At 42.4% G+C, this 23,575-nt stretch overlaps 1 protein-coding gene across 2 annotated transcripts in view; it reads right to left on the reverse strand.

The window, feature by feature from the left end:
* The window catches only part of LOC119970335 (spindle assembly abnormal protein 6 homolog), a 90,228-nt gene that overhangs the window by 43,172 nt on the left and 23,481 nt on the right, over positions 1-23,575 (reverse strand). For both annotated transcript variants that reach the window (XM_038804779.1, XM_038804778.1), the window contains exons 2-4: positions 18,016-18,076; positions 9,585-9,664; positions 1,583-1,687 (exon numbers count right to left, since the gene is read on the reverse strand). In XM_038804779.1, the coding sequence (XP_038660707.1) occupies positions 1,583-1,687; positions 9,585-9,664; positions 18,016-18,076 (246 nt within the window). The remainder of the gene's footprint in view (positions 1-1,582; positions 1,688-9,584; positions 9,665-18,015; positions 18,077-23,575) is intronic.

Consider the following 23,575-nt stretch of genomic DNA (forward strand, 5'->3'; position numbering starts at 1 on the left):
ATGGTGATGCATGTATTTTGATCGAATTTCTGCTCCTGTCGACTTCTACTACTACACACCTCCAACCACACAGCTGAAGACTCTACTACATTGAGCTTTTCCACAATAAAGCCTCCAACAGAAACAGTTCCAAATAAATCCTTGCTTCAAGGATGTCTTTTCAGTGATTAATCCCAATCAAGAATCATTTCTGTCTGGATAATGCAATGCTCAAATTACACTGGATAATTTCAGATGCTCCCAATTGTGACCAAGACTGGAAAAGTTCACAAACAAGATGGAACCGTTTACTGCTGGAAGCCAAAATATACGGTCAGGCTCTAGCAATTCAAGTTTTTAGGTTACTTTCTGGTAGATAGGTGGAACAAGTGAATGGCACCAAACTGATGAAACTTGACTTTTCTCCCCACCCTTCCCGCTAAGTAATTTGCTAGAACTGATATAAAAACAACTTATTTTTACAAAGTGTGTATTTATATATAGTATGTTTAGGGCAGCAATGTGGCATAGTGGTTAGCACTGCTATCTCACAGCGCTGAGATCCCAGGTTCGATCCTGGCTCTGGGTCACTGCCCGTGTGGAGTTTGCACATTCTCCCCGTGTCTGCGTAGGTTTCGCCTCCAAACCCAAAGATGTGCAGGGTGGGTGGATTTTTTTTTAATATTTAGAGTACCCAATAATTTATTTTTCTAATTAGGGGCAATTTAACATGGCCAATCCACCTAACGTGTTCATCTTTGGGTTGTGGAGGTGAAACCCACGCAGACATGGGGAGAATGTGCAAACTCCACACGGACAATGACCCAGGGCCGGGATTCGATCCCGGGTCCTTAGCGCCGTAGTCCTAGTGCTAACCACTGCGCCACATGCCGCCCCCAGGGTAGGTGGATTGGTCACGCTAAATTGCCCTTTAATTTGAAAAAATTTATTGGGAACTCTAAATTTAATTTTTTTTCAAATCTAGCGTGTTTAGCATAATAAAACGTCCCAAGGCACTTCACAGGAGCATTTGAAACCAAAATATGACACTGATCCAGATACGGATATATTAGGTCGGATGACCAAATGTTTTGTTGGAGGGGTAGGTTCTAGGGAGTGTCTAAAAGGGGAAATCTGAGGTAGAGAGGTGGAAAGAATGAATTCTAGGACATAGGGCCTGAAAGCAAAGCCATAATGGTAGAGCAATTAAAACTGTAGATGCTCAGGAGGCCAGAATTAGAGGTGTTGGGGCTGGAGGAGAGATAGGTGAAAACAAGGATAAGAATTTTAAAATCAAGACACTGCCTGGCCTAAAATCGAACAAAGCCGCAACAACCTGATCAGTAATGAAACCCAAACAACAGTTGTGTACCCCAGGCTGGAAACAACAGGATGAATGACTCAACTCCATCAAATCTGCAGATTCTGTTCGAAATGTTGTACTTATTTAGTGCAAGAGGAAACTCCCTTGATCTTTACAATTCAAGGTTGAAAAAGTTCAACTGTCTCGCAAAAACTGTACAACCAAGGGTGCAGACAGCTCCTAGAAGTGAAATCAATAATAACTCACTTCTGTTCAAATAGTAACTATATAAAAACCCACCTTGGCACCTCTTTGTTTTGTTCCCGGATACATTGGTCCAAAAGCTCAATGAATCGCTGAGGAAAAGCCGAAAATTCTACGAGCAGTCCTTGCTGATTCTTTAAACTGTAAAATTAAATAGCTTTATGTTATATTGTAGTATATTTACAGCACAAAACCAGACCATCTGGCCTAACAGGGAACATTAATGTCCCACATGAGCTTCCTCCCATCTCACCGGTTATGATTCCTTTAAAAAATATATTTTTATTCAACATTTTCAATTTTATACATAATAGAACAATAACAAACAGCCCAAAATCATCACCCCCCCCAAAATCACTCCCAACCAAAAAGGACACAATCAAAAAAGCCAGCCCCCCACTCCAGAAACTCCCTCCTCCTCTTACCCTCCTCCCTAGCAACCAACGTTGACCAGCTCTTTCAAGTACAGAATAAACGGCTGCCATTTCAGGTAGAACCCCTCAATTGCCCCCCTCACATTGTACTTAACTTTCTTCAGATATAAGATATCCATAAGATCCCCCAACTACACTGAGGCACTGGATGGAGAAGCTGACCTCCATTCCAGCAGCACTCACTTCCAAGCAATCAGCGAGGCGAAGGCCAGGACACGACCCGCGCCCCCAGCTGTAGCTCTTGCAAGACTGACACCCCAAATATGGCCCTAAAGGACAGGGCTCTAGTTCAACTTGCAAAATCGCCGACATGATGCTAAAGAAGGAGATCCAGAACCCCACAAGTTTAGAACACTCCAGAACATGTGGACATGGTTAGTTGGGCCCCTTCCCCAACGTTCACACTCATCTTCCACTCCCGAAAACAACATACTCATCCTAGACCTAGTCAAATGTGCTGTATGCACTACCTTTAACTGTATTAACCCTAACCTCGCACCCCCTCCACACCACACCACACCCTCCAGTTCCAACCCCAACTCCTCCTCACACTTGGCCTCAACCCCCTCCACTGATACTGCATCGTCTGACATAATTCTTCCATAAAACCCCGAAGTGCTCTCCTCCTCCATCCGTGGAAGCGACAAAACTCACTCCAGCAACGAGGATGGCGGCACCACCAGGAGTGTCGGAAAGACCTTTTCCATCAAATTACAAACCTGTAGATACTTAAATATATCCAACTGTGAAAGACAAATTTTTCTGACAACTCCTCCAAGCTCACAAATCGCCCCTCCAAAAACAAATCCCTCATCCCTTCCACCCCCTTCTTGTCCCTTCCACCCCCTTCTTGTCCCATCCCCTGACCCTGACGTCCAACCTTGCCGGCTCAAACATATGGTTCACGCAAATCGGTGCCAGCTTCAATACCGCCACCAATTTAAAGTGATGTCAAAATTGACTCTATATCTTCAATGTGGAGACCACCACCGGGTTCGCTGGATATTTCCCTGGAGAAGATGGAAGTAAGAAGGTCATGAAAGCTCTCAACCCCGACTCCCTGCACGAACCCGACTCCATCCGCACCCATACAGCCTCAGGATCCCCATACCACCCCAGCACTTTATCTGCATTTGCCACCCAGTAATAATACTTGGCGTTCAACAACGCCAAGCCCCCTGACTGCTGGCCATCTCCCGAATCCTAGTTACTTTACCCACCCAAATAAAGGACAAAATCAATCTTAAACTCCCCACAAAGGAGGATTTCGGCAGAAAAAACAGCAAACACTGGAACAAGAGCAGAAACAATAGTAAAACATTCATCTTCTCTGACTGAATTCTGCCCGTCAAGGACAGAGGGAGACTATCCCACCTCTGCAAGTCGGCCTCGACTCTACTCACCAAGCTCGTAAAATTCAATTTACGAAGCAGGGCCCAAACCCGCACTCAATCCCAAATAGCTAAAATGAGAACCCGTTAGGGCAGCACGGTGGTTCAGTGGTAGCATTGCAGTGTCACGGCGTTGAGGTCCCAGGTTCGATCCCGGCTCTGGGTCACTGGCCGTGTGGAGTTTTCACATTGCCCTGTGTTTGCGTCCCCTCAACCCAAAGATGTGCAGGGTAGGTGGATTGGCCATGCTAAATTGCCCTTAATTGGAAAAAAATAATTGGGTACTCTTCAATTTTTTAAAAAAGAGAACGCATTAAATGGAATGGCAACGCCCCCAGGTTGGCTCCCCTCCCTGGCGGAATGATTGGAAATCACTCACTTTCTCCCAATTCAATTTGTACCCTGAAAAAGCCCCAAAACATTTCAACAGCGTTGTGATATCATCCACAGATGGGATCAGGTCCTTCACGTACAGAAGATGATCATCAGTGTACAAGGACATTCTGTTTTCCACTACCCATCACCATCCCTCTCCACCTATCCAAGGCCCTCAGGGCAATGGCCAAAGGTTCTATTGCCAACGCAAACAAGAGGGGGGACATAGGGCATCCCTGCCTCTTTCCCCCGTGCAGCTGAAAATAACCTGAGTTCATATTATTTGTACAGACACTAGCTTAGGTGCGTCATATAATAACCGATCCACACACAAATTTCGGCCTTATCCCAGACCATTCCAGCATTACAAACAACTATCCTCATTCTACCTCATCAAACGCCTTCTAGGCATCCAACACCACAATAACCTCCTGCTCCTTGCATTCTGATGGCGAAAACACCATTTAAAAGCCGCTGCACATTAGGCGGCAAACATCGAGTGATCCTCCCAGTAACCTGAGGGAGATACTCCTCCAACCTCAGCACTAGAACCTTAGCCAAAATCTTAGCATCCACTTTTAATAAGGAAATCGGGCGGTCCAGCCCACAATCTATGGGGCCTTAACCCATGGAGATGGACACTTGAATCATTATCTCCGGAAGAGACACCCCGCGCTACTGAATACTCAAACATCTCTACCAATAACGGACCCAGCCGATCAGCAAACATTTTATAAAATTCCACCAGGAACCCATTCGGCCCCAGCACCTTACCAGTCTGCATTCACCCAATAGCTGTCCAGACCTCCTCCACCCCCAATGGGCCCTCCAACCCTTCTGAATTCTCCTCCTCCACCTTAGGACACTCCAACCCCCCCCCCCCCCAGAAACATCAGCATATCTGTCTCCTCAGCCGGCGGCTCCGACCTATAAAGATTCTTACAGAACGCCTCAAACACCCATTAATTTTATCCGGTGCAGAACCTCAGGTGCAGAACTAGTCCACAACCCGAATCTGAACAATCTCTCAGGAGTCCGCCTTCTGCCTCAACTGACCAGCAAAAAGATGACTGGTCTTCGCCCCATATTCATACAGCATCGAGTCTGCACCGGCTCTTGGAAAGAGCACCCTACCCACGGTCAACACCTCCACCCTATCCCCATTAACCCCACCCAACACGAAGGGCAATTTTGGACATTGAGGTCAATTTACCATGGCCAATCCACCTAACCTGCACATCTTTGGACTGTGGGAGGAAACCGGAGCACCCGGAGGAAACCCACGCACACACGGGAAGGATGTGCCGACTCCGCACAGACAGTGATCCAAGCTGGAATCGAACCTGGGGCCCTGGAGCTGTGAAGCAATTGTGCTATCCACAATGCTACCGTGCTGCCCCAGTGGATCAGTGGATAAAAGGTCAAACTGTAACTGCAGCTTCTTCCTACTAGCCAGGAACTCTGGAATAGGCTCACTCAACACCAACCATGTATCTCAAAGATCTCATCGACCAACTTCCTCCCTTGCCTCCTTGTTCTGTGCTTTATGTGAGATTATCTCACCTCCCATCATCGCATTTTACAGTACCGAAGGCAAAACCTCCCCATTTTTGTTAAACCCCACATACTCATCACCCATGCCATCTTCACACAAAATCCCAAATCCGCCAACAGCCCCACATCCAAATTCCACGCCAACCGCTGAACCAGCCCTTTCTCCAAACCCACACCTAACAGGCGCGGAGCATGATCCAAAAAAACTATTGAGGAATATCCTGCTTTCCTCACCCCGGGCAACAGAGACCTCCCAATTACAAAAAGTTGATATGCGGATACAAGTCATGCACCGGAGAAAAGAAGAATTCTCTCCCTAGGGTGCAAGATCCATCATGGATATGCTCCACCCATCTCCTTCATAAATGCCATCAGTACCGTTGCTACCCCCGAAGGGACCAACAACTTCGGCTTAGACTGATCCAACTTAGGATTCGAAACACAATTCAAATCTCCACCCTAGATCAACTGGTGCGTGTCCATGTCTGGTATGGTAGACAGCATCATCTTCTTAAACTATACATTGTCCCAATTTGGAACGTACACACTCACCAAAACCACCAACTTACCTTCCAAAGTCCCTGTAACTATGATATACCTACCACTCTGGTCTGCCACCACCTTCCTCTTCTAAAACCAAACTCTTTTATTAATTAGTATCGCCTACCCCCAGACCTGCTATCAAAGCCCGAGTGGTGTGTTAAATGATTCTTAATCAGTCCCCAACTTGTTGGTGAGATCCAGTTATGAACCAATATCATTTTGTTTAAAGTAGTCAAAGTTTGAGATGTAAGGCACTTACTAAATGAAGAAAGCCACTAGATGCTACGGGTTTTGAACAAACAAAAATAAACTTCACCATACAAGTTCAGAAAGATAAAACAATTTACAATATCATATAATGCAACATGAGGTAGATGCAAATTAACAAACCAACTATTGTCAAACACCACACAAGATGATAAATGCCAAATGTGACCAAAATAGGTTCCATGGATTTCTTAACAACCCATTGAGACGTCAGTAATACTGTGAGCCATCAAATCACACTGAAACCACCACTTTCTCATAAGGGTATCTAATCTCCACATGTGAAGGTCTTGCCTTGGAATTCACTCCAAACTTCATTCCGACTTAGGTAGTTTCAAGGATGGCCAACCTTATAGGGTTTTGAACCTCACCTTTTGAGTTTCCATTCCCCTGGGTTCCCAAGTATACTCACGCATCAACTTCAAGCACAATTTCAGATTTTTGGCCACGCTGAGCAGAACGCTACTTCTCCAAAGGGATACCTTTGTCCCAATGGCTTATAGCACAGAGTCACCAACCACCAGCTGCCTTCTTGAAATGAAATGAAATGAAAAGAAAATCGCTTATTGTCACGAGTAGACTTCAAATGAAGTTACTGTGAAAAGCCCCTAGTCGCCACATTCCGATGCCTGTTCGGGGAGGCTGTTACGGGAATATTCAGGACTTCTTCGGAGCCCTCTTCACTGCTCCCCATATCTCTTTTTCTGTTTGGAGCCTGTTTTGTTGCTCCTCTCTTTTTCTTAACTGAACTGGGACCGGTCTTTGTCCCTCATCTTCCTTTCAGGACTTCCCCATGTCCCCCTCCCTGGCACACTCCTCTTTGGAGTAAAACTGAAGAATGTCCTGAAACAAATCAACTGTTCAGATCCTGAAACTGACCTGGTGATGACCTATAAACACTCTTAAGGTCCCACCCTCATTACTAGGCAGGAACAAATGTAACAAAACTATTCACTAAGCTTGCTATCTAGTGACATTTCTCTGTCCTGCACCTTAAATGTTGCAATCTCCATTATCTACAGAAAAAAATGGATTTTGTAACAAATGTTTTCAACATAACAGTCTATTTCCTTTCTCCCTCAAGTACTCCACCAGCATAGGTGTATCTATGCTATATGTCTCAATTATTCCATGTGGTTGTGAGTTTCACTTTCTCACCATTTTGTATAATACATTTCCGCTAAAAATATTTCTTTGGATTTATTTGTGAAAATCTTCTATTATGACCCACATTATCTATCCTATCGAACACTTTCAGAATTTTAAATATATTGGAGATTATCTCTTGGCCTTTTTTTTTTCTAAAAAAGAGGAGTCCCATTTTGTTCAGTGATAGTTTTAACAGCTCAATTCTGGTAACCTTTGCTAATATTTTATGCGCCTTATCGAGGGTCTATAGATCTTTTTTTTTTAATATGGAGGCCAGAACACGTGTGGCTTAGCCTTGGTTCTATATAGATTTACTAATAATGAATCCACAAAGCTGGATTGGCTTGAGATTGCCCAAACAATTATTTCCGAGTGGAATCTCAATCTTCCTCAACATTGTCAAGGAGGAATGGCAGATAAGGGAAGAAAGGGTACTTGATATATAACAGTTTCCCTTCAATGTATTTTTCTAGTATAAAGAATCATTCAAACAAAGCTATAAAATGTGTAGCTTGCCTCTAGAACTGGGACAGATATTGCTTATTATTTTCTATGAAACTATTTACTGAGCTTGCTATCTAGCGACATTTCTGTGCCATGTGAAATTATATTACATGTCTTCAAAGAGATTGAGAAATCACACTAAATTTTAATAGGTTTTAAAGACATTTTTTTAAAAAATGCAAGTTAGACTTCCCATCAACACTCATGCTCGCCAGAGCAACCCCACCAGAAGGCATGCTTCCTGCATCTTGCGACTGGTCTTTTTTGAACATCTGGTATTACTCCTTCATCTACTCTTTTGTCACCAGTTTGTACAGGGTACAGTGGAGACTATACACTGACTAATTTGAGTCTTTTTTCACCCAGGGAAAAGGTAACAGACTTTAGGCTAAATTTTTCATTTGAAGTTAAGAAAACATATGCATAAGGAAGCTATATTGGTAGTAAAAATTGACAGCACACATACACACAAATAGCGGAAAAATTGAGTTCAGCATAAATATTTCAGAATATTCAGAATCGGTCTTTCCATAGTCCCTAAAGAAGCAATATATAGGCTTTAAGTGTCATGAAGCGCCTTCGCTGCACAATAACTCCTAAGAGAACGAAAGGCACCAGAATTGTTACTATTATGGACCTAATAGCGCAATTTTGCTGTAGAAACAAAGGTGAGACCTGGATCTTATCTTTCATCGTGGTCAGTTCCTTGGTTAGGAACATCTGCCATCTCTCTCCAGGTTTGGGTGGGGTGGGGGACAGGGAGCCAGCCATCCAGGTCGCCGGACTCCCTCTTTCGGGGATGATCTGGGACTTCTCGTCTCCTGGGTCCGCCAACTCGCTACTCTTGCCCTTTTACAACGTTTCTGGCTTCTCTGCAGATTCTCAAGTTATTGCTTCCTGTCATACTTCTCTTTACAGTTGAGGAGATGAATGAGTCTGAATTTCTGGGCCAAAATTAGCCAAAAGTGCCTATTTTGCTGTCTTGTGGAGGAGAGCCACCTGATGTGCAACTACTCAGCACAGTCCCGTCACCGGAAGTCGTCAGAAAAGAATCATTATTATAATTTAACATTTGATGCCCCAAATAAAGCCAGGTATTCCGTTTAAAGGTTGACAAATTAATGAACAGTTACAAAGCACACAAACTGAACATCAGGATTTGTGAGTTTTTTAATTATTCCATGTTTCATCTCACAGCTGACAAAACGTGCAATATTTTACCAAAATGAACTTAGTACAAGAATCTGAACTTTGTCGTACATAGTGAGCCTTTATTTATAAAATGGAAAATACTTGGGAGTGCAGGATACAAACCGCAAGAATAGTTTTACGCCCTTCCTTGACATGATGCCAACTCCCTGCATTTTTCTGGACTTTTAAGATTTCAACTCCTTTGGAGAATCAGGTGGAAGTAACTTCCTGGTATTCTCAAGTCTATTTCCTCTTTCTTCCACCAGTTAGTTTCACCATGTGACACACGCTCTTGCGACTGGTCTTTCTTGAACATCTGGTATTTCCCCTTCATCAGGGAGTTCTAGCTTTCATTACCATGAATCATTTCATAATTAGGATTTAGATGAATATTACATTAAACAATATTTAGTTAAGATACATTGGGTTGTGCTATTTATTCAATAAATATCTGTGTCTTTCTTGATTATTTCTTTGCAATATTTCAGAACGGGAATAAATAGTTGTAAGTAACATGGAAGTGAAGTTAAACGATGCACTCTTGGATTGCTTCTAGCTAAACTATCACAAACCTTGTCAAAAACAAACAAAGTCAATTAATTTTTATTTGTTACAGAATTTATGATCTACCTTTGAAAATCTTCTTCACCGATTGTAAGATTATACAGGAAGAACGGATCTGTGTCATCAGTCAAACGGACGGCTAAATCCTAAAACAAAACATAGAAATCTTTTAGAATTAATAATTTGTAATTACTCTTAAGTGTCAATATTTTGTATTTTAAAATTCAACAATGGCAGAGCAGACAAAAAAAAAAACCATTAAACCTCTGACATATTGTTCTATAGTACAAATGTTAGTTTTTTGGCAGGCTACACCATTACACTGCTAGATTTTCTTTATAGCTTTAAATTAAATGCAAAGAAAAATCTGCAATGTTCAAACATTTGAGTGTAAAAAAAATACAGGAATCTTTATGTTCAGGAAGCAAATCTAATTGGAAGAGAAACAATAATTTACACAAATTAAGTTTCACACAAAACCACTGACATCAATGCCAATTTCACAGGTTGAGGTGTATAGTTGGAGTACATAAGATGGCAATAACTATTGCATGACCTTTAGATGCTGGCAGGTTTCTAATGTCTCACCATAATAATCTTTATTATTGTCACAAGTCGAGGCAGCATGTGGCGTAGTGGTTAGCACTGCAGCCTACAGCACTGAGGACCGAGGTTCGAATCCCAGCCCTGGGTCACTGTCAGTATGGAGTTTGCACATTCTCCCGTGTCTGTGTGGGTTTCACCTCCACAACCCAAAGATGTGTAGGCTAGGTGGATTGGCCACACTAAATTGCCCCTTAATTGGAAAAGAAATAATTGGGCACTCAATTTATTTTTTAACAATTTGTGAGGCAGCACAGTAGCACAAGTGGCTAGCACTGTGGCTTCACAGCGCCAGGGTCCCAGGCTCGATTCCCCGCTGGGTCACTGTGCGGAGTCTGCACGTCCTCCCCGTGCCTGCGTGGGTTTCCTCCGGGCGCTCCGGTTTCCTTCCACAGTCCAAAGACGTGCAGGTTAGATGGATTGGCCATGATAAATTGCCCCTTAGTGCCCAAAAAGGTTAGGAGGGGTTATTGGATTATGGGGATAGGGTGGAAGTGAGGGCTTAAGTGGGTCGGTGCAGACTTAATGGGCCGAATGGCCTCCTTCTGCACTGTATGCTCTATGTTCTAAAAAAAATTGTCGCAAGTAGGCTTACATTAACACTGCAATGAAGTTACTGTGAAAAGCCCCTAGTCGCCACATTTCGGAGCCTGTTCGGGGAAATAGAGGGAGAATTCAGAATGTCCAATTCACCTAAGTGACCCAAGCCGGAAATCGAACCTGCGACCCTGGTGCTGTGAAGTAACAGTGTTAACCATGTGCTACCGTGCCGCCCAAACAGTTCAATTGCTCCATTCATTGCCTTAATCATGTATTTTTTGCAACATTTATCGCCAAGCACATTTTCCCTTTCACAAACAATCATGATCGATACCAAACTTTGAAAATAAGAATTTGTTCTCAACAATTAAATGATGCTTTACATCAGTCCCAATTGCCAGTTTTCTCATTAGTTAAATGTTTTAAAATATTTTTATTGAACATAGAACATGGAAAATAGAGCACAGAACAGGCCCTTCGACCCACAATGTTGTGCCGAACTTTTGTCCTGGATTAAGAACAAATTAATCTACACCCCATCATTCTACCATAATCCATGTACCTATCCAATAGCCGCTTGAAGGTCCCTAACGTTTCCGACTCAACTACTTTCACAGGCAGTGCATACCATGCTCCCACTACTCTCTGGGTAAAGAACCTACCTCTGACATCCCCCCATATCTCCCACCATTCACCTTAAATTTATGTCCCCTTGTAATGGTTTGTTCTACCCGGGGAAAAAGTCTCTGACTGTCTCTATTCCCCTGATCATCTTATAAGCCTCTATCAAGTCTCCCCTCATCCTTCTACGTTCTAATAAATCTCCTTTGCACCTTTTCCAAAGCTTCCACATCCTTCCTAAAATGAGGCGACCAGAACTGCACACAGTACTCAAAATGTGGCCTTACCAAGGTATTGTACAGCTGCATCATCACCTCACGGCTCTTAAATTCAATCCCTCTGCTAATGAATGCTAGCACACCATAGGCCTTTTCACAGCTCTATCCACTTGAGTGGCAACTTTCAAAGATCTATGAACATAGACCCAAGGTTTTTCATTATAACAAAGCAGAACCAGACAATAACATACCACAAACACCATTAGAAAGTAAACCCACCGAAAATCCATCCCCCCCCCCAGCACCAACCCTCATAAAGAAAACCTAGCAAAAAAACAACCCCCACCTGCCCTAACAGCAGACTGTGACCAATTCCCCGAAAAAGAGGCTGAAAGGCTGCCACCTCGAGTAGAACCCTTCCATCGACCTGCTCATGGTGTACTTGACCTTTTTTAGATACGCAAATTCCACCAAATCACCCAACTAGGTGTCATGGGAGAGCACCTTTAAGAAATGGGTGTTTATAAATGGGTGTGTATATAAATATCTGTAGTGAGAGTACCTTTAAGAAATGGGTGTTTATTACTGCAGTGATGTCAGAGAGTGGGTAGAGCTGGGCTGTCTGTCAGCTTTTTACTTTCGCTTTAGGCTTTTTGCTGCAGGGCGGGTTTGGTTTCATTTTAGTTTTGGAGAAGCTGCAATCACAGCAGGATCTGTGTGAATCTCTGCAAGCTTATGAGTGTCCATTTGCTGATTTCAACGTGGTAACTGTTCTCAGTAGTGAAATTAAGCCTGATATCTTTCTGTTAAAAGGTTTTGTTTTCGGTTTTATGGATGTTAAAAGGAAAGCTCAAGGATTACTTAGTGTTGTATTCTTTGGGAGTTGAATTTGAATTGATGGTTGCTAAGATGTTCACTGTATGTTTTAAAAAGTTTAATTTGAATTCATAGAATAAACATTGTTTTGCTTTTAAAAATACTTTTCAATTTTTGCTGTACCACGCCTGAAGAGTGGGCTGTGTGCTCTCCATACCTCAATCTGTTAAAAGTTGTGGGTCAGGTGAACTCCATGATACACTTTGGGGTTCTCTGAAAATTCCACCAAATCACTCAGCTTGGTCAAGACACTGGGTGATACCGAGGACCTCCAGCCCCAAGCAGAAATGGCCACCTATCCTCCACTCATCCACGCCCTGGTCAAGTGTGCCATGTGCACCACCTTGAACTGGATCAAGCTGAGCCTAGCCGAAGAGGAGGTATAGATGCTCCTGTGAGGAGCCTCAGTCCACCCCCCTCCATCAAAAACTGGACCAAGTTCACCCTCCCACTTTCTCTTTACTTCCTCCAACGAAATCTGCTCCATCGACCAGATCCACCAGTAGATATCAGATTTTTCCCTCACCCAACTCGGGCAGGAACAGAACCCTATCCAAGAACAAGGGCAATGGCGCCAGCAGAAATGAAGGAATCTCTTTACGCAAAAAGTCATGAACCTACAAGCACTTGAATACATTCGCTCTCGGAAGCTGGAACTTCAAAACTCATCCACACCGGCAAACCTACCTTCCATAAACATGTCCCCAAACCTCTCCACCCCCTCCCTCTCCCATGCCCTGAACAGTGAATTCAAGCTAGACAGCACAAACAAATGGTCCCTGCAAATAGGGGCTAACATTGACATGGAGCACAGCTTAAAATGCTGCCTAAACTGCCTCCAAATCCTCGAAGTGACTCGCACCACAGGGCTCAAAGTGAATTTTGCAGGGGAAAACGGAAGCAGGGCAGTAACCAGAGCCCTCACACTCTAACCTCTACAAGCACGCCTCCATCCGCCCCCAGACAGCATCTGGATCACTAAGCCACCTTTGCACCTCTTCAATATTTGCAGCCCAACAGTAAAATAACAAATTAGGTAGCGCCAAACCCCCCAACTGCCTCTCTCTTTACAGAAATGCCCGACATATCCACAGGGTCTTACCACCCAAACAAAGGAGGATGATATCATTTTACTGACCCTACAAAAGAAAGCTTTGGGAAGAAAGACTAGGAGACACTGAAACAAAAACCTCAGGAGAATGTTCATTTTCACAGTCTGCACCAGCTCGCCAAGGCAGAGGGAAAAAGTCCCACTTTTTCAAGTCAACCTTAACCCCATTCACCAGCCTAGCAAAGTTAAGTTTATGATGCAAGGCCCAATCTTGGGCCACCCGGATTCCCAGATAATGGAAGTTAGTCCTGGACAGGCAAAACTTCAACATCTCCACCAGAATGAAATAAATCCAAGTGTAGACCCGATGGGTTGCGATTAAAAAAAACCCCTCCTAAATCTGATACATAAATCTCCACAGGTCTGCCCCTCCACCATTGCATTCGCTACCCCTGCTGGACTCAAGAGACTTGGGACCTGAACTTTCCAAACTAGGATCCAAAACGCAATCAATGTTTGCACGTGCGCCCCCGAATCAGTAGGTGTGAATCCAGATCCGGGATCGAAGCCACCACCTTAATAAATGCAACATCATCCCAGTTTGGTGCTTAAAAGGTGACCAGAACCACCAACGTCCCGCCAACAACCCACTGTGAATGTAGTAGCAGCTGAAAATGACACCGTCTTGTTGATCAATACTGTAGCCTCCTGTGCCCTACCATTGAAACCCAAATGTTACAGCTGCCCACCCAGTCCTTCCGTAACCTTGTTTGGTCCTTGATCCTCAAATGGGTCTCCTGTAAAAATACAACATCATCCTTCAAACCTCTTCTGGTGTGCAGACATCCGTGACTTTTTTGCTGGACCATATGGCCCCCTTACATTCCAAGTTATCAAGTGGACGGGGGGTCTCTTACCACCCCACCCCACCCAAACCCAGGGTCAGTCATTCCCACCACGCGAGGTAATCCAACAACACCTCAAAAAGCGCCATTACCAAGCTCGCCCAAGATGGCAGCCAAACTCCCTACAAAATAAAACAAAGACAAAACATTCATCACCGTTTGTTCAGGTTAACTAACTTTACAGCTAGCAGGGTGACCCCCGCACAGAGTAAACAAAGAAAAAAACAATTATACCAAAAACTAGAGCCCCCACCCACAAATAAACTTTTAGACAAAAAAGGTAGAGGGAAATAGAAAACCAACCCCCACCCCACAAGCTCCAAAACTGCCGAGAAACCCCCCCACCCCCAGCAAATCCCCATAACCACATGCCTTCACCGACAATACAAAAATTCCACAATCAATAGATACAAATGCACCTAACAGTTAACAAATATTTAGTTCCCACCAAGTTGATACTTCTTAACAAACTGATTCACATCCTCCAGCACATCAAAGTAATAGACTCTTTCTTTAAAAGTCACTCGAAGGTGAGCCAGGTACACCACACCAAATCGCACATTACTCTTGTTCAAAAAGGCCACGGCCGCGTTGTATGCCACACTCCTCCTCGCCAGCTCTGCTTCCACGTCCTGTTATATCCTGTCGGCGTTGCCCTCCCATCTATCATACTCTTTCGCCCACCCCAGGACCCGTTCCTTGCCTTGGTACCTGTTAAACCTGACGATGATTGCCTGTGGTAGTTCCCCAAATCTGGGCTTTTACCTTTGGGGCAGCACGGTAGCATGGTTGTTAGCATAAATGCTTCACAGTTCCAGGGTCCCAGGTTCGGTTCCCGGCTGGGTCACTGTCTGTGCGGAGTCTGCACGTCCTCCCAGTGTGTGCGTGGGTTTCCTCCGGATGCTCCGGTTTCCTCCCACAGTCCAAAGATGTGCGGGTTAGGTGGATTGGCCATGCTAAATTGCCCGTAGCGTCCGAAAAAGTAAGGTTAAGGGGGGGGGGGGTTGTTGGGTTACGGGTATAGGGTGGATACGTGGGTTTGAGTAGGGTGATCATTGCTCGGCACAACATCGAGGGCCGAAGGGCCTGTTCTGTGCTGTACTGTTCTATGTTCTATGTACCTCAGTGACCGATGGTCCGGCCCAACTCGGGAGGGGATGGCAATCCCTCCTCCGCTACCATCTTCCCAAAAACCTTGGACATATAGTACAAAGGATTTGGGCCCTCCAGACCATCCAGCAGCCCAACAATTCATAAAGTCTGCCATCTGGAGCAATTTTCCAGTTCGTCTACCTTGATCTTCAACGTACTTCAGCCAGCAATGCCATCTCCACCCCAGGGAAATAATCCGGTCACTCTGGTCCGATTGTGCCACCTCCACCTTTTGTATCACCATGCCTTGCTCCTTTATCTTCCGATCCATCTTCTCCAAGGCTGCACGGATGGGGGCTAGAGCTCCTTCCATTGCCTTATCAAGGTCTTCAGCAACTGCCTGCCATTGTTTCTTGAATTTGCCTGCCAAGAAGCTTGCCAGCATTGTCGACCGTCCACAGAGAGGCCAAAATTGTAGCAAGAGCCTCCGCCATTTTCTCCACCCAGGCTCGAGAGGCTTTGGAGTCTGATGACGTTTCTTTGCCCAACTTCTGCCTTGTATTATACTTGTTGTGCATTACTCTTTTGTGGGGATCTTATCCCTCAAACTAATCAAATTTTCCCCAAACATCACCCAAAAATTGGGCAAAAAGGCCTAAAACAAAGTACCATGGCGGGAGCCCACTCACCATATAGCCGCCACTGGACGTTCCCCCATCAGTTACATGTTAAATGTAGCTTTCAGTATGGTGGAGAAACATTCAGGGTATCTTGTCATATACCTCAACTTACTTATTCCTAGTGCTCATGTCAGGGATTTTAGAGAACAATCAATCTTGAGCTTCAAAGATTACATAATTCAAAAGAGCTTTATTTATCGTTATGACAGCTATCTAAACACATGACAGTAATTTAAATATACCCAATTTTATGAATACAGAAGCAAAACTCTGCAGATGCTGGAAATCTGTTTTAGTTTTCAGATAGCAGCTGTTCTGCCATTCACATCTTCTCTAGAAACATTTTGTTTCTTTACTTGCCCCATTATCACTCCTTTTGCCTCTGCTTCACCAACTCTCGCCATTTAATGCCTCCTGTCTTCCACCTTATCACACGCCTTTCCTTCTGTCCTTTTACCACCCATTCCAATCTCACCTGATTTATTGCATTTCTAATTTTTCCCAGTTCCGATGAAAAGTCATTGACTTGAAAAGTTAACTCTGTTTCTCTCTCCACAGATGCTGCCAGACCTGCTGAGAGTATCCAGCACTTTCTGTTTCCAATTTAATGAATGTTAATTATTGGACCCTCTCAGGATGCAGTAAACACCAGTATGGCAGCATTTATTTCCATGCTTTGTTTAATTAATTCAATACGGCAATGCTGAATCACTATTTTTGAACCACGACAATGCTCCGACAATTTGCTACACAGGCAATATTTTGATGTGGCTGCATTCCCCCAGTGAAATTTTGTGCATTACTCGCACCTTCTGACTTGTACTCTGTATATGATTGAATTTTGAGGTATCAGATAGCGAATCACCCCACTCAAGATGTTGATGCTGGAAAATTGGTATTTTTGCAAGGTTAGCTAGCAGGAGGTATCTGGGCTATTTCAGTTCCTTGTTGACTGTGGTCAATGCCTGACAATAAATTACATAAATGTTACCTCTCATTTTTCCGTCTCAGTCTGGGTGGCCATATCCTGCTGCAAGCTGGTTTGGGTAAATTCTGATTGTTGAAGTTATGAATTAAGGTGAATGCTGCAGAATCAGTGATCAGCCTAACTTCTGACCTTGTGAAAAAGAGAAAGCATCTTTGAACAGGTTTTTGGTGAGTGGAGCCACTTGAATTTATTACTGATGAGGCCACCACTTTACTGATGCATGAGAGGAGGCTGTTCGGATCATGTTCTTGTGGATATGTGGAAATTGCCCAGATACATTCTTCAGGCAGATGTCAGTATCGTAGCCATATCAAAACAGTGTGGCTAGGAGAATAACTAGTTCTGGAGTGCAGGACTTCAACACTACAATCATGGTGTCAGAGCCAATATGAGGTATGCTGGCACAACCTTCTGCACTATCGTCCTAGCCTCACAGACAACATTAGCTCAGACTCCCTTAATACTGCAAATTAAAATCCTCACCCCGGTCCTTAAATCCATTGACTCATCTGCCATGCCTATCATCCCCTCCAGCATGACAAAACCCCCAGATACAGCAATTGCTTTGTTCATCTGGCTACATCTTCTGTATCTCCCTTTCCCAAATCCCTTCTCCCGTGTGGAAATATCATAAAGTGGCAGTGCTTTCAGCTGCATGGAACTCAACCTGTGAAACTCCCTTCATAAATCACTCTTGCCCCCCTCTCCTCCTCCTTAAAACTCACCTCTTTGAGCAAGCTTTTTGGTCACCACTCTAAATATCCTGTATTTAACCTGCTGTCCTCTTTTCTTAAATCAAAGAGCACCTTGGGCCATTATTGATGCGACAGTTAAAGGTGAAATACTGTTGCTATGCAGAATTGGCAAAGAAAATATAAACCATGTAATAAAAGGATCTGACTACAGAAAGTCATTTACTGTACCTTTTTGTGAGCCAAATTAGAAGAGGATTGCCATCCTACCGTCAGTCGAACATTTTCCCTCCTGTAACAAAAAGTCAACAAATTAGCACAAACTGAGTTATGAGGTACGTCCCATTACTGTCTTCACATTTTCAAACTGATTTGAACAGTTGATGTCAGTAAGGGCATAGGCGTAGTTTGGTTTCTTTGTCAAGGACTCCTAAGAGGTCTGTCACACTTTCTACAGTTATATCTCTGAACTATAAAAATGTTCTATGAAAATAAGAATCATCCCAATGCTCTCCTTTCCTGACACATCCAACACCATGAGAGCCTAGTTAATGAATATTTTCCCAGTTTATGCAGTGTGACTGCCCTGTGGTGCCATGTGACAATGTAATGGATTTCTGATCATTTGCTCGAATTCTAATTCTGTCCACCAAAGTTCCCAAATCTCAGTTTCGTTCTCTTCAGCCTCTGCTCAATTCTGTTCAGAATTCCCCAGGTTCCTCTTCCAAGTCGAGCTTCATGCTCTGAGTGAAAACTAATGTTATCTATTAAAAGAAAACAAAGCTTTGATTGCCACTTCAGTTAGTCTCAGGAAGAGACTTAAAAGTAGGTAAAACACAAATTCAGTGTGCTAAAGACATGGGAGGCACTAGGGAGAGCAAAATGGGTTGCCAAGAGGCACTGGGAATAAGGGGAGGCGGAGGGAGAGTGCGAACAAAACACAGGAGGACAGGGTGCAAGAATGAAGGAAAACGAGAGATTGTTAAAATAAAAAACAAAAAATGCAACAAGGAAGAAATAGCAACTGAAATTAAAGTTGGCTAAATAAAAGGAACAGAGCAAAAGAGAGTGGAGAAAAATCTCGAGCAAAGAGGAAAAAAGGCAGCAAAACTTTAAAATATATATATTATGAGTTTAAAAAAATAAATAAATTTAGAGCACCCAATTAATTATTTCCAATTAAGAGGCAATTTAGTGGGGCCAATCCACCTACCCTGCACATCTTTGGGCTGTGGGGGCGAAACCCACGCAAACATGGGAGAATGTGCAAACTCCAAACAGACAGTTACCCAGAGCCGGGATCGAACCTGGGACCTCGGTGCCATGAGGCAGCTGTGCTAACCAGTGCGCCACCATGCTGCCCTCATATTATGATGTATATGGAAAGGGTAGTGAATGACAACAAATAATATATCTTCATTGAAAAATAAAAATTTGTGAAAACCAATTTTTTAGGCAAATGTCATAGGGTCATCATATAAAAGGTTAATATTTTTGAGAGATTGACACATATGCTCGTTTTGGACCAAAAAACAGCACCAAAACGGAATAAAGTAAAAAACCAACACCAAAGAATTCACATTCATTCACTAAAATCTATTCCATAACATCTATTACAAATGTCATATATTTCATTCAACAGTATGCAAATAAAGGATCATAGAATTTTTCAGCACAGGAGGCCATTCAGCCCATCGTGTCTGCACCGACTCCGAAAAGAACTACCCAGCTAGTTCCATTCCCAACCCCATCTCCGTAATCCTCCACAGAAAAATGAACTACGACGCTTCATATTGAAATCCTTCAAAAATCACGATGCTCACCACCTAAAATCACTGAACAATTTGCCCAATCGCCTGGCTTTAAAATATCAAATGGATTTTCCTCATCTTCATTTCTAAAAATTGGTATTATTGGTAACCATGCTTGGCATCATCGGGCACGTTCGACATTCCACATGAAACTATTTTTTGTCAATATTGGAATCTGGCTCATTCCACATGTCAATGACCCATTGGCACCATATTGCTAACGTGAGTGCTTACATTTTTCCACTTTAGTGAATTTTTTTTTTTTTTTAATATTTTTATTCCCTCCTTTTTCACATTTTCTCCCGAATTTACACCACTAACAATAAACAATAAGTAGCAAAGAATATGTCAATCCTCATATCAACAACAACAATCCCATCCTCCCATCAACCCCCAAGCAACTGCCTGCATGTTAACATAAACAAATAACAAAAAGGAATCAGGAATCACCCAAAGTCACCATTAACACATACAGTTCCCCTCCCCCCAATCCTCCCAATGTCCACCCCCCCTCCGAATGAGTGAATTTTGTTCTTAACCTACAAAATCTAATTGTTCCACATCCTTGAGAAATTGCCATTGAGAGGTTCATTTATAGACTCATACAAGGATTGAACAACAAATGTAAGTCTATTACTTAGAATATCTGTCATGTCAATGCTGGTTGATCTGACACTACAGTCTACATCGTTGATAAGGTGGGAGATGAACATGTCTCAGATAAGCAAACATTTTTCTTTGCATAGTCCTGGTTTCAAATTCCACATTTTCATTCTTTTTTTCCCCAACTGCCTTTGTTGTAAACATGGACAAACAACACCTTTTCTGGTATTTCTCCTTGTGGAGAGTTATGCGCTTGAATATCAACATCAGCTTTAATTTTGTGCCATCTGCCATACAAGATGGAATCACTGTGAATCGCATCTTCGAGGCCAGTTAACCTTACAAAAACAGGCTTTTTCACCAATCTTGGAAAAGATCTTGCTTGATGACATATTGATGACTGTATTTTAGCCAGTTTCCAATCTAGGTCAACCAAAACACATTCTTCTCTCTATTTTGAATGACAAACCATTGAAATTTGATGATTTTATCATCTTCAGGGGGAAACGCTATGACATCTTTGTTCTCTCACAGAATACTAAATCATACCTTTTCATGAACCTTGTATAGCATCTGACACTGGCCTTTAATATGGAATATCATCTTTCTTTGCCTCTCTGGGGGCAGAGTCCAATGGCTCTGCGGTGATAATATAACTATTTTGCAGATGCTCATTAACCCATCTGGCCACTTTGTCTCCAACGAGGGCAGTTTTCCTCTGATGGCTCATTTATTTTTCAGCAGCTTTCCTAGATACCTTTATCCAGTCTCTAATTCTTTTCTCAGAAATATTAAACTCTCTAGCTGAGGCACAATCACTAGTCTTCTTGGCAAATGTTTCAACTTTCATTTTAAATTGAGCTGCATAGTTGTTATTCTCTCTCGAAGGCATTGTACGAGATCATGGAGTACGCATTAATCTTTTGAATGTTAAGGTTCCCCGTGTATCTCTAATTCCAGGTTTCTTTGATCCACTCCTTGAGCCATATAAATTACTGGTAAGTAATTACCAATAAGTAATTAACAATCACAAGTTGAATACCTGTATCTGAAAAATTCCATTTCTTAGGCCAAAAGTCATGCAGTTGACTTTTACACTGATACGTACAATAATCATTGGTACATTACCTTTCTTATGCTTATCCTTGATTTGCATGTTATAGTTTTGACTCTGGTTACCCTTTATTTCAGAAATAATTTTTGCTTACAAATTATGTTTGTGCATGAAGTTACACATTTTCCGGATTCCTTTCTTTGGTTGAGTATTCTTTTAACTTGTTTCTGCATGTTCCTATTTTTCTCTCTACAGATTATGCCAGACATATTGAGCATCCCCACCACTTTTTATTTTAATTTCAGATTTCCAGCATGCGTAGCAAATTATTTCGCATCTTTATTAAACTCTTCCATTTCTCCTCTACCAAAATAGTCACAAATATGGTCATGACCCATCAGGGTGTCCAAATCGTAGATCATGGCCTACTGCACCACCCCTCCAAATCGTGGCATTCTGCTCCACAAAATCCATTCAACTCAGTTCAAACTGATGCTAACATTTTTCACTCAATGTTTAAATATATGGACCTAGAGTTTTAAAACAGTGTTTTTTTTAGCATTGTTACATCACTGTCAGATGAAACAGCAATGGATATTTATATTGTATCTTTAATGTAATCTTTACATTACATGAATGTGCCAAAGCACTTCACAGGAGCATTTCAAAACAAGTATGACACCAAGTCACAAAACGACATATCATGTCAGATGATCCAAAGCTTGGGCAAAGAGAGGTCTCAACACCATCTACTGAAATATAGTCAAATTAATGGGAACATTTAGTCTTCAGGCTTCCTCATAAGCACCTAACCAGTTCACAAATAAAAGCTTGCCCAATATTACTGGACAAAAAATACACGGTCTCATGGAACAACCTAAAAGCTATTTCAACCAAGGTTCTACCAAGTTTTTTTAAAATTTTGAGTACCCAATTCATTTTTTTGAATTAAGGGGCAATTTAGCATGGCCAATCCACCTACCCTGTACATCTTTGGGTTGTGGGGGCGAAACCCATGCAAACACGGGGAGAATGCGCAAACTCCACACGGACAGTGACCCAGAGCTGGGATCGAACCTGGAACCTTGTTGCCGTGATACAGCAGTGCTAACCACTGTACCACCGTGCTGCCCGGGTTCTACGAAGTTAACCAAATAGCCTGTTTACAATAGCAAAAGGAGATGATTTATCCTTAAAGAAATTGCATTTATCGCGTGCCTTTTAACTGAATGGTTTCTAACCATTCATAGCCAATACACTTATTTTGTAAGAAAACAGCAACCAATTGCAAACAGCAAAGTCTGAACAGTAAAAACTGCAAAGGACCAGTGATCTGAGTTACCGGTGGTTTAGGGATTATGCTGACCAGATTATTCAGAACTTGCTGCTGCTTTGAGAAGACATGCCATGGGATATGTTGTACTTTATATCCACCAGAAATTGGGATTTCAGTTGAACAACTTGTGAAAAATGGCATCTACAAAGAAAATGTAGCAGACCCTCAGTATTGCACTGAAGTTGTCAACATAAATTGTCAGTTTGGATCTTGTTTTTTATTCTTATGCCACTATGAACTGCAAATCAGCACAACTAGAAATGTGATTCCTTTGACTGGGCAATGTTTAATAATATGTCAGTAAGGATATGTTAGAGCATAAATCAGGAGCAACACTACAACTGTTTACTTATATTTTTACATTATCGCATCACCATGATAAGTTTTATGCCAATTCAAATCACAATCATAAACTGTTTATTTTAAAATAAGCACTGTAAATTCAATGCAGCTGAATTAAGGTCAATGCTCTTTTCTGCATGTCCACATTAAATAGCTGATAAAGGACTACAATGAAAACAGATTTTACAAACTTCCATTGCTAAACCAGCTGTTTCAAACAATTCAAAGAATAAATGTACATTTTACAGAACAAAGAGATTACAGAACATCTTTCAACTGGCAGTTCTGATTGGGATACAGTTAACAGAAGGTTAAGACAGCAGTTCAGAAACATTGGAAGAAACCCTCAACATTAAATTGAAATTACACAAATTCTAATGTGTTCATTACAGTTCACCATCAGTTTGCCCCACAAAACTCAGGTTAATGGCAACCATATGTCCAGAATCCAAATAAGTTTGGATTGTCTATCAAAGGCTAAGGTTGTTCTTCAGATTATTTAAGCCATCATTTCATTCCATCATTACATAGTACACTTGCAAGACAGGTGAACTCCTTGACCATAATCAATTAAACTTTCAGCAACAGTGGTCAAACAACTAACATGCAAATTCCAAGAATTTAGTTGATGCAAAACTTTTAGCT

This window comes from Scyliorhinus canicula, chromosome 8 (assembly GCF_902713615.1).
Source record: "Scyliorhinus canicula chromosome 8, sScyCan1.1, whole genome shotgun sequence".
In the NCBI taxonomy this organism is placed as follows: Eukaryota; Metazoa; Chordata; class Chondrichthyes; order Carcharhiniformes; family Scyliorhinidae; genus Scyliorhinus; species Scyliorhinus canicula.